This window comes from Aquarana catesbeiana, linkage group LG05 (genome assembly GCF_042186555.1).
Source record: "Aquarana catesbeiana isolate 2022-GZ linkage group LG05, ASM4218655v1, whole genome shotgun sequence".
NCBI lineage: Eukaryota > Metazoa > Chordata > Amphibia > Anura > Ranidae > Aquarana > Aquarana catesbeiana.
The window spans coordinates 120,132,539-120,145,192 of record NC_133328.1 but is presented as its reverse complement, the minus strand read 5'-3'; the positions used below and the strand labels follow the sequence as shown (position 1 = coordinate 120,145,192).

Below are 12,654 nucleotides of genomic sequence, written 5' to 3'. Positions count from 1 at the left end.
AAAATCTGAAATAATCATACCGCCAGGGAGGTTAATGCAAGGAATCCAGCTTCCAGAACTATATATTATAGAGTCTGGAGGGCTTATGTTTCCTGGTGTGAATTCAAGGGTTGGCACCCTCGGAAGTATATGATAGGCAGAATTCTTGCCTTTCTACAATTAGGGGTAGAGATGAAATTGGCCTTGAGTACTATTAAGGGCCAAGTCTCAGCTTTATCACTCTTTTTTTCAAAGACCGCTTGCTTCACATTCCTTAGTCCGGGCTTTTATACAAGGGTTGATGCGGCTTAATCCTCCAGTTAAATCACCTTTGAGCCCTTGGGACTTGAACTTAGTTTTGTCAGTGTTACAAAAACAGCCATTTGAACCGATACAACATATTCCCTTAGTCCTTCTGACAAGGAAGTTAGTGTTCTTGGTTGCTATATACTCAGCAAGGAGGGTTTCGGAATTGGCTGCTCTTTTATGTAAGGAGCCATACTTGATAATTCACGAGGACAGGGTGGTATTGCGCCCTTTGCCAAAAGTGGTTTCAGGTTTTTACCTGAACCAAGATATTGTCCTGCTATCATTTTTTCCAAAACCATGTTCCAGGGAAGAAAAGTCACTACATTGTCTTGATGTGGTGAGAGCAGTCAAGGTGTATTTAAAGGCGACTGCTCAGATCCAGAAGACTGATGTCTTATTTATACTGCCAGAAGGTCCTAAGAAAGGACAGGCAGCGTTGAAATCCATTGTCGATAAGTGGATTCGGCAAGTTATAATTCAGACTTACAATTTAAGGGGTAAGATTCCACCTTTTCAAGTCAAAGAGCACTCTACCGGGGTGGTCAGTGCTTCTTGAGCAGTACGTCACCAGGCCTCCATGGCTCAGATCTGTAAGGCTGCAACTTGGTCTTCAGTACATACATTCACCAAGTTTTATCAGGTGGATGTAAAAAGGCATGAGGATATCACCTTTGGGTACAGTGTGCTGCAGGCAGCAGTATAGGTCCTCAAGTCTGGGGGTGCCCTACGGGTTGTGTCTCCCTCCCCTCAAATAGCATTGCTATAGGATGTCCCATATAGTTAATACTATGGCTCTGTGTCCCATGATGTACGATAAAGAAAATAGAATTTTTATAACAGCTTACCTGTAAAATCCTTTTCTTGGAATACATCAGGGGACACAGAGGTCCCGCCCCTCTTTTTGGGGTTTAGATATATTGCTTTGCTACAAAAACCGAGGTACTCCTGGTAGAAGGAGGGGTTATATAGGGAGTGAACTTCCTGTATTGGGTATGCCTGTGTCCAGCACCTGAAGGTGGCTATAACCCATATAGTTAATACTATGGCTCTGTGTCCCGTGATGTACTCCAAGAAAAGGATTTTTACAGGTAAGCTGTTATAAAAATCCTATTTTTGCCACATTTACATGTCGCGTTTAGTGGCGTTTTGCCGCATTTGCGTTTAGAAGCGCTTACAAAAAAACTGTTTTTTTTTCCAAAATTTCTAAAACTTTAAAAGAAACGTGGCTTTACATTCCAAAAAAAGCTTCTAAACTCAACTGCCTAAAAACAACTATAAACTACCCTGTGTACATGTACTGATAAGATAACATAGAGGAGAGTTCAGGGGCAGCTGAAAAAAATGCCCAACTGCTCCCAAACATCCGTTTACCAGCAGCAGTGTACATGAGGCCTAAGTACTGCTTGCAATGCTTTAATCATCGCTAGGGAAAATTGGGTATAATCAGGCTAGCTTTAGGCAGTGTGCTAGTTTAGAATGAATGCTTGGATCCGTACTTTTATTCCAAGAGTATGAAAAAAACATCTTCCTCTAGGATGAATAAATCTTTAATCAAATCCATGCTGTGTTTAACTGACATTGGAAGATTTCAGTATAGTCACAGCATGATTATTTGGCATCTGCCGTCTGACAGATGATGATGTGCACACATTTGTGGTTGATTTGATTCTCTGCGTCTCTCAGCTAGCACACACATTGACAAGTCTACTCAGATCACACAAGTGGAGCAGGTGGACACACAGCAAGTTAGTCACTGTGATTACCCTTCAGCAAATCCACCCAGATGGCATCAAGGAAGATTAGAGCTCTAAGATGTGTTGCTCTTTTGGAGCTGTATGTTAAAAATGTTTTTAAAGTTCGGGCAAAAAAAACTCTCACTGAAATATATCCCTCAAAAGTCACAAGAGATATAAATCCACTTTGTGTCTTTGCAAACCCAAATATTACCTTGTAAAAGTAGCAGCCACATCATCACTGTGTTGTACAAAGCCTGTGCAGAGTGCAGTACTGGTTGCCTAGATCACAGTACTAGCTGCACAGATTTGCCTGGAGTTCAGTTTTACCTAAAAGCGGTAGTAAACTTTTTTTTTTTTTTTTTTACCCACAGCTTTTGTGCTAAAGCTTACCTGTAGGTAAAATCAATATCTCCTAAATATGCACCATTTAGGGGATATTCTAGCAAGCAGCAGCCGGTAAAGTCACGGCGCATGCGCTCTAAAGAAATGGCATACTCGTGCGGTTCCATCAGAGGTACGTGACGTGGCTGAGACTCCCGAACGCACATGCAGGAGTGATGTCATCTTGATAAAAGCCTCTGCAGCTGCAACAGCGCACTGCTAGAGGGCTTCATTTCAAGGTAAGTCTTTCATAATGTGCTAGTATGCAGTACATACTAGCATGTTATATTGCCTTGCAGGAGGAAACTTTTTTTTTTTTTTAAACGAGAGTTTACTACTGCTTTAATGTCAGCTTTGCACTGTATGTTACTGGGCTTATTTGGCTCTATTTAAAGTGGTTGTAAACCCGAAGAAAAAAAACAAAAACAAACAAACCCTGTAAGACAAAGGCATAATAAGCTAGTATGCATTGCATACTAGCTCATTATGAAATATTTACCTTAGATTGACACTGTTGCAGCGGTCCCCGTACACTGCTGTGACTGGCGACATGTCTCCCGGAGTTATTTCCAGGTTTGTGGGCTCCGGCGATGTGATTGGCGGGAGCTGCGATGACGGCACGACTGCTGAAGAAACGGCATGAGCAAGCCGTTTCTTCAGTGCGCATGCGCCGATGACTTTGGCGCAAGCATATATGGTAAACATCTCCTAATCCGTGCAGGTTTAGGAGATATTTTCAGTACCTACAGGTAAGCCTTATTATAGGCTTACCTGCAGGTACAAGTGGTATAACTTGGTTTACAACCATTTTAATAGGGAAGTAAAAACTGGGGTGACACAGGAATTTCAATAGTACATACTAATTAGCATTTATGAGTCTAGAGAGGTCAGAAAAGTTAAATGTTTTGATTCTGTGATTATTAGACTTCACCTCATAACTAGTTATGTTTTTGCACCTTTCTATCCCTTGTGGACCAGATCAGTTCTTATATTTCTACCATGGGCCTATTGATTATGCAAAAACGTTCTCATTATTTAAGATGAAAAAACAATGTATAATGTTTGAGGCAAACACTTGAAATAAACACTTTTGCCTTCTCTTGTCATGATAACGTTTGGCCACAAAAGATGATGGTATATACATTTTTTATGATTGTTTTGATTTTTTTTCTTTATTTTCCACAGTGCATACACAGTAATCATAGGTACAGAGTCAGCGAGTTATTTTTTTTTTAATTACTTTAACAGTTAAAGTCTATATAAACCCATATAGAAGATTACCTAATAATGTACTGTATGTTCCTGTTAATGGATTCTGTATTAATCTGCAAAATGTTTTCAACAAAACATATTCTTAAATAAAAAAAAAAAAAGTCTATAGAAATCCAATGACTTAAATCATAATTGCAAAGCTGCATTACTTGGTTACTTTATATCTGACTAGACTAGAGTAAAGCTTTACGCTTTTTTATTTTTTGTTATTTTTTTAACTCCCGTTTTAAAATCAAATGGCAGGAAATGTGAAAAAGCATAATTGCCCAGCATAAGAACTTCATGACTTGCATATGCTGTTTTTCAGGTGAAATCTCCAGAAGTGTTTCAGGATTGGGTATCAAAGCTCCGTGACCACCGGTTGTTCCGTCAGAATGAAATATCCGTTTTCCCACATGATCTGAATTCTCAGTTTTTCCCTATGCTGTCAACTACAGAGTCTGCGTCTAGCTTTGATCCAATCTCATCCCCGCAGGTATATATATATGTATATAGATGGAGATAGCTGTTCATTTTAAATAAAGGCTTATGTAGTAGAATATACTGTTTTGGAAACACATTTGAAAGAAATTATTCTTACATTATACAGTTCATCAAACCAAATGTTAGAATCCATTTTGCCAAAAGAAACTTTTTGCAGTAATAAAGAGGGCCACTCTGTTCACAGTGATCCGATGTTTTTCATGAACTCAGCATATGTACAAATGAAACCTGCATGATAATTCTGCAAATATAAATGTAACAGCTGCACTTTTATAAACCCCTGGACAATAGTTCTCTGGTAGAGCTGTGAGCAGTATTAAAGCAAAACTATACTGCATCTGAGTACCACAAAACAAAAAAAAAATATTTTTTATTATTCAAATCAAACTCATCCATCCATGTCTCCGTAAATTAACTTGCTGAGAAATCACTTTCAAAAACAACCCCCTAGCATTTCTGGCTGTGGCTATCTTGAGTAAGGGCAGATGATTCATGTAGAATTTACTTCGTGGAATCTATCTGCCTTTAGCTCAAGCATGCAGACAGGCGGGGGCGGGGTGCTTAGCTGAGAAAACCCCACCTCCCCTCTTGAAGACTCCTGGGATGTATAATATAATTTGCCTAGGCCTGGAAACCAGGAAGTAACCGAAGAAATGTAAATAAAATAGTGTAAAACAAGTAAACAACAATGCTTTCCTATCTATTTACTAATGCTAGCAGCATAATGATTAAAAATAGTCAACGTTGATTGAGAGAGTGAAAGTGGTTGTAAACCCTTACACACCACTTTTACCTACAGGTAAGCCTATAATAAGGCTTACCTGTAGGTACCATGAATATCTCACAAACTTGCACAGCACCAGACCCCACGATACCCGCTGCGGGGGCTTCAATCTAAGGTAAGTTATTCATAATGAGCTAGTATGCTATGCATACTAGCTCATTATGCCTTTGTCTTGCAGGTACAGCCATACAGTGTGCAGAGCCTACATGATAAAATTCCTGGGACCTGTTACCGCCACATACACCTGCTAATTGAGATTCTTTAGAGGTGGCTGTATTTGCATAAAGCACTGGCATGCTCACTAGTATATGCTCCAAGCACACTATCTACGTTCGAAGCATATGTCAGTGTGCACGTGGGTACTTTATACAACCCTCGCTGCACAACTACATACAGCCACCTCTTCTATATCAAAAACTGTTAAAGTGTGCAGTGACTCCTTTGGCTGTTAGTATTTTTTAGAGTGACATCCCTCATACTGATTGTGATTCTTCACCATTCATGTGTCAAAGGTTGATGCTTCCACACCATAGGCACATTATTTTGCTTTCTCGGTGGGTAGGAATGAGCTTGGGTTTGATCGTCCAGACCTGTTATGGCCATGTAGTCATATTAAGACTTTGATATCACGAATATCCCCATGCCTTTGTATATGTGCAGCCACAGCTGATTTAGTCTGCACTAACAGCTTCCTTGCAGGTTCAAACTGAACCCAAGCTCATCCCTAATGGTGGGGGAAGAGTAAATGTGTTAAAATCCATATAAGCCCAAAAAAAAGAATTTTAATATATTGCAGCTTATCAGTCCTTAGATGGAGAGCCATAGTGTCAGACGAGCTGAACTTCAAAATAACTTCCTTTCTTCATCTCTAGTTTACGCAAAATTGTTTTCTTTTAAGCTCAAAGTAAGTGAAAAGCTCACCGCGTTTCTGACAAGATCAACAAGTATTTTCTGGTTTTGCTGAAAAATTTCAGAGCATAAAAAGTGAAAATGAATGCAAGTACTACATTTTTAGCTTTGGTTTTAGATATGCTTTAAAACTGTTCACATGTTTTCAATCAGTCTTGTAGTTCTGTCCAGTTGAAGCCTATGGCCTGCCTACACATCCTGTTGTAATGGCCAGGCTAACCCTGTTGATAGCGATTCCTAAAGACTGGATATTCGTCTTGCTGGACATTATACAGTATCTCACAAAAGTGAGTACACCCCTCACATTTTTGTAAATATTTTATTATATCTTTTCATGTGACAACACTGAAGAAATGACACTTTGCTACAATGTAAAGTAGTGAGTGTACAGCTTGTATTACAGTGTGAATTTGCTGTCCCCTCAAAATACCTCAACACACAGCCATTAATGTCTAAACCGCTGGCAACAAAAGTGAGTACACCCCTAAGTGAAAATGTCAAAATTGGGCCCATTTAGCGATTTTCCCTCCCCGATGTCATGTGACTTGTTAGTATTACAATGTCTCAGGTGTGAATGGGGAGCATGTGTGTTAAATTTGGTGTTATCGCTCTCACTCTCTCTCATACTGATCACTGGAAGTTTAACATGGCACCTCAGCAAAGAACTCTCTGAGGATCTTAAAAAAATAAATTGTTGCTCTACATAAAGATGGCCTAGGTTATAAGAAGAGTGCCAAGACCCTGAAACCGAGCTGTAGCATGGTGGCCAAGACCATACAGCGGTTTAACACGATAGGTTCCACTCAGGCCTCACCATGGTCGACCATAGAAGTTGAGTGCACGTGCTCCGTGTCCTATCCAGAGGTTGCCTTTGAGAAATAGACATATGAGTGCTGCCAGCATTGCTGCAGAGGTTGAAGGGGTGGGGGGGTCAGCCTGTCAGTGCTCAGACCTTATGCAGCACACTGCATCAACTTGGTCTGCATGGCTATCGTCCCAGAAGGAAGCCTCTTTTAAAGATGATGCGCAAGAAAACCTGCAAACAGTTTGCTGAAGACAAGCATACTAGGTACATGGATTACTGGAACCATGTCCTGTGGTCTGATGAGACCAAGATAAACTTATTTGGTTCAGATGGTGTCAAGCATGTGTAGCAGCAACCAGGTGAGGAGTACAAAGGCAAGTGTGTCTTGCCTACTGTCAAACATAGTGGTAGGAGTGTCATGGTCTGGGGCTGCATGAGTGCTGCCGACACTAGGGAGCTACATTTCATTAAGGGAACTATGAATGTCAACATGTACTGTGACATACTGAAGCCGAGCATGATCCCTTCCCTTCGAAGACTGGGACACAGGGCAGTATTCCAAAATGATAATGACCCCAAACACACCTCCAAGATGACCACTGCCTTGCTAAAGAAGCTGAGGGTAAAGGTGATGGACTGGCCAAGCATGTCTCCAGACCTAAACCCTATTGAGCATCTGTGGGACATCCTCAAATGGAAGATGGAGGTCTCTAAAATCCACCAGCTCCATGATGCCATCATGGAGGAGTGGAAGAGGACTCCATTGGCAACCTGTGAAGCTCTGGTGAACTCCATGCCCAAGAGGGTTAAGACAGTGCTGGAAAATAATGATGGCCACACAAAATATTGACACTTTGGGCCCAATTTGGACATTTTCACTTAGGGGTGTACTCACTTTTTTTGCCAGCGATTTAGACAATATTGGCTGCGTGTAGAGTTATTTTGAAGGGACAGAAAATTTACACTGTTATACAAGCAAAGTGTAATTTCTTTAGTGTTGTCACATGAAAAGATATAATAAAATATTTACAAAAACGTGAGGGTTGTACTCACTTTTGTGAAATACTGTATATGTGACAATTTCTTAGATCTCATCTGTCATTGCAGGAGGTTATAAAATGAAAAACTTGGTTGGTTGCTAAGGCCAAAACCTCCCTTTTTTTTCTTCCACTTAATGTTGCTTTTACTGGGGTCTGCAGTACAGGGGATGTCATGAAGCTGGTTGCCGTTTGCACGTTTTGCATTTCATTGTAAGAACTGTGCATTGATTGTAGAAAATTACTCTCTTTGCCTTGTCCCACTGGGCTTCCTATTTAGAGCCTAAATCAATAAGTGGTAACATGTGTCATCTATCTATATCTCTCCTGTACCACAGAAAAATCCCATTTCTCTGTTGTTTTTAGTGTTTTGTTTTTTTTGTGTGTGTAAAACTAGCATTAGCAGCTATAATGAAACCTTGAATGGTTTGCAATCTATGTGCCTGCTAAAAGTTGCACTGCACTTATTGTCTGCACCTGTATCTGCTGTTATGAGCCCAAATTTACACTCCTCAAAAGTGTCATCAATAGACTGACAGCTATGGACAGATACACCCCACAAAGACATTACTGTTTATACGTAATTACATGGGCAGTGGAAATCATTCTTGCTCACATATACACTGCTGAATTGTCACAAGAGGCTCTTGATTGTTCAGCCTCACTTGGAAATATAGGTTACCTTAAAGTGTATGTATACCCAAAAGATTTATTCCATTTTAAATAGAGTAGGGGAGAGTGTAAAACAATTGTTGGGTTGTTATTATTTTATACTGAGTTTCCTTTAATACCTGTCTTAAAGATGTAAATGGGACTGAGAGGAATTCTCCCCACAGCGTCTTAGACAGTTGTCATCGTTACATTTGCCCTCATTGGATGACTTCCCCTCACATCTTCCTCTGGTGACAGAATTTTTAATTTTCTCCTCACTTTCTGTTTCAGCGACAGTGATCAGCAAGACAGATTGAGGAGTAGATCTCAGCTGGAACCCAAACTACTAATTTGACAAAAAGTTTTAAAGAACGTTGTCCTTTCCTTAAAGAGTTTTCTATAATCTGTTACTTTGCGCCTGTCTTAAAAAAGTAGATCTTGGCAAAGAAACACAAAGCATTCTTAAGAGTTCTCATCTCTACATAGCCTTCTGCTTTAATGTTAGAAGTTCACATCAAAACTCCAGAAAAGTTGTAAAACTTTTAATCAGTTTATGTATATTAAAACTGAACTGTAGGGAAACATAAATGCACAATTTGTTCAGATTTTTTCTAAGGCCCCTTTCACACGGGCGTTCTGACTGTCCATTTTTCATCCATCTTTTGAAGCCTCCCGCCTGCAGACCCCCACAACTACCAGGCCAGGGTTGTGGGGAAGACTTGTGTAGATCCCTCCTTAAATGCCATACCAAGCTCTTCGGAGACCCCCGCTGTGTTTTTGTTTTTTCACTGACCGCTCCTTTGTTTACATTCTGCTGACAGCAGGGATGAGCCGTGGTTGTTAAGGGTGCCGATGGGCGGATGTAAAAAATGGATGTGTTCTGAACTGAACTAAAATCAGATAAAAACTAAAAAAATTAAAAAGCATGACTGAATAGATGACACCTGTGTGAAAGGGGCCTAAAAATATTTAGAACTTGAACTATAGCCATCAAACAAACTGACATCTGGATTTTAGTCTCCTTACAATAAATGACATTCATGGCTTTTAAAGGAGAAGTACAACCAAGCTCATTTGGCTGTACTTCTTCTGTGAATTACAGGAGCGCAGTTTATTCTGCACTCCTGTGATTCATTTCCAGTGGATGACAAAGGCTGATGTCGGCTGACGTCACAGAGCCGGTCCAGGCTGAAGCAAGACCGCGACAATATAGTCAGAATCTGCCCACAACCCTGGACCGGCACCTAGCTCGTCCTCTCGTCCTCTCGGAGAGCCGTTGAGAGCCTGAGCCAGCCACTCCCTGGAGTGGTTTTATAATTATAAGTCAGCTGCTGCACCTGCAGGGCTCTAATGAGGAGATTGGCAAGGTCTGCATCCCTTTAGACACGGTTTCCCTTGGGGTGTATCTCACGGGATGTTCAAAATCTGATTTGTATCTTAGTGCAGACTTCTGGGAAAATCAGTAAGCCAATCACATAAGCAGGAAATTATGTTTCATGGGGGCCTCCTGTACACATTATGTGTACAGAACACCTCCAGGTAGCCATATTGCATTGCATTTTACAGAAAATGACTGCAGATTTAAAAGGAAAGGTCATTCTTTAATAACATTCAATTACAATGTGACTTGTGTCACAATTGCATATGATATATTAATATTTTTGTATTTGATAGTTTTTTCCCCTGAAAGTGAAGTTACACTTTAAGGTGCCCACAGAGCAGACTATAAAAAAGGTACAGCCACCCAAGCTTTCAGGTAAAGAGGAGCAACTGAATAGCAAAATCCACCCTAGCCAATTGGACCTTTCCTTGAGATTTTTCAGACAAGACCTTATTGTTGATAGATGTACGGTTATCTCCCAATACAAACCATAGTGACGTTGAGCAATGATCTATTTATTTCTATGAGCATATTTGTCTTGGATTTTCAGTTGGTAACATCTCTGTTGTCATTCATGCAGGCATTTGCGCTAAATTACTTCCATGGTGCCCTCCTGCGTAGTTGCTTTTATTGTTGATTGATTGGCTCATTGATGAGGCCTGTGTACAGGCGGTGATGGATGTGTTTTTGGCTCTAGCTGGACCAGTAATGTGTCTGCTCTATAGAAAACATATAATTCCAATATACAGCTGTGCACCAAGACATCACTACATCTTTTTCAAAATGTAAAGAACAGCAGTAATAACAGGTTTAATATGAATAGATATGCACTGCTGTTTTTATGCTGGAACATCTACATTCCTATTATTAAAGGGCCATTTCACCCAACGTTTAAGCTACGTTTTGGAAGACCAGCCATAAGTTTTATATCATGTAATGACTTGGGTGCTAAACTGTTGGTGCCTGTCCACCTTCTACAGCCAGCTAGGTCCACTTATCTTCTGCAGCAGTTATGAGCAGATGAACAGATTCTCAGTTTCAGGTATGGAGAGTGCACAAGGAAACCTGCATGAAGAGGCCCCTGCTAGGGAGACAGACACTCGCTTTCTTGGCTTTGCTTTGGCTGTGGTGGATTTTTTGGGAGGCAGAAAACTGTCAGGGAACTTTTGCCAGCAATGATTCAGATGTACAAAGACAGTTTGGTCAATTCATAAATGCCTTTGTAGACACCGTTTAGAAATCAGTTGGGTTGCAGCACTGAAAGTGACGGGGCTTGCGCCATATTCGTATACCTTTCAGGGACAGGCACATAAATCTGTCGATGCCGACATGCTGAACACTCTTTCCTTCACACTGATAGGTGCATGGCCAAGGAGTTTGCAGTGTAGTGGGCAGAGCCTCATGGGGAAAAAAAAAGAGTAGTTCCCCATCAAGTCTGGGGCTTGATAATGCGCAGTAGTGGTTGAATTGAAAGTCGCTATTCAGTCCAATAGCTGCTTTTGGATCTGCCTCATTCACAGGCAAGTGGACCTAATGTAGAACTAGCCAGAGTTCCCCATCAGGCTCCACCCACCCAACAGGTGCAGTGCTCGAGAATTCGAGTTGTAGGGTCAGCAGAACCCTCTGTGGAACTCTGAGAACCAAGTTCCCTATCACGTCCACAATATCTGTGATTGACAGCGGATAGCAGTGGACGGATTCCAAAGCCGCTCTTGGACCGAATAGCAGTTGTGGAATCCACCTATGGAATCCACCACTGCTATAAATCCTAGGCAAGACAGACCTGATGAGGAACTGTTCTTGGAGTTCCCGATCAGGCTTGCTTATCTGCAAACTGGCAGCATTTCTTCCCACCAATAATGACAGATTTTAAAAGGGGCGGTAAAAAAAAAAAAAAAGACCGGAATTTGGCACAGGTGTCAGTAATTGTACTGAAACTGGCACAAGGCTTTCATGGTTTGGACGCAGGTTATATGAAAGGGGCCATACCGCCAGAAAGGTGACGTTATTGCTTTATGGAATTCACCTGAGTGTGTGAATCTATCGACATCCATTTTCCTTGGGTAAATAAAATCAGCTTTAATGTGCATGTAAAAGTAAACCCTTTAAGACAGAAACATAGGGTCAGCCATATTGACTCTCTTTAGCTTCAAAGGAGTTGTAAAGGCAGAAGGTTTTTAATCTTAATTCATTCTATGCATTAAGATAAAAAACCTTTTGTGTGTAGCAGCCACCCCAGCACCCCCTAATTATTTACCTGGGCCCCATCTCTTTCCAGCGAAGTCCACAAATGTCTAAGATGTCCGAGACACTCCTCCTGATTGACTGAGACACAGCCGTGTCACCATTGGCTCCTACAGCTGTCAATCCAAGTCAGTCAGCCAATCAGGGGAGAGAGAGGGCTGGGTCTGGGCTCCTTATCTAAATGGACACAGGGAGCTGTGATTCGGCTCCAGTGCCCCCATAGGAAGCTGCCGACTGTGGAGGCACTTGATAGGAGGGAGGGGCCAGGAGCAGCAAAGAGGGACTCGGGAATAGGAGGATCCGGGCTGCTCTGTGCATAACCAACTTCACAAAGGAGGCACGTATAACATGTTTTTTTTTGTTTTTTTGTTTTTTTGTTTTTTTGTTTTTGTTCTTTTTAAACAAGACTTTACAATCACTTTAATACTCTAAATCGGTGTTTCTCAACATTTTCCAGTCAAGGCACCCTTTAAAATTCTGCACAATCTCGAGGTACCCTTTTCTAAAAGGTAAAAAAAAAAAAAAAACTAATAGTTTTACATAATGCAGCAACATCCACACATGTAGAACACCCAATGTCAGAAGTGATTGTAAAGTCAGAAGTTTTTTTTTTATCTTAATGCATTCTCAGCCCCCCTAATACCTGAGCCCCATCTCTGTCCAGCGATGTCCACGAGTGTCTC

At 41.0% G+C, this 12,654-nt stretch overlaps 1 protein-coding gene across 2 annotated transcripts in view; it reads left to right on the top strand.

Annotated features, from left to right (window-relative positions):
- The window catches only part of OSBPL3 (oxysterol binding protein like 3), a 320,546-nt gene that overhangs the window by 206,976 nt on the left and 100,916 nt on the right, over positions 1–12,654 (top strand). For both annotated transcript variants that reach the window (XM_073630125.1, XM_073630126.1), the window contains one exon: positions 3,985–4,152. In XM_073630125.1, coding sequence (XP_073486226.1) covers positions 3,985–4,152 — 168 coding nt within the window. The remainder of the gene's footprint in view (positions 1–3,984; positions 4,153–12,654) is intronic.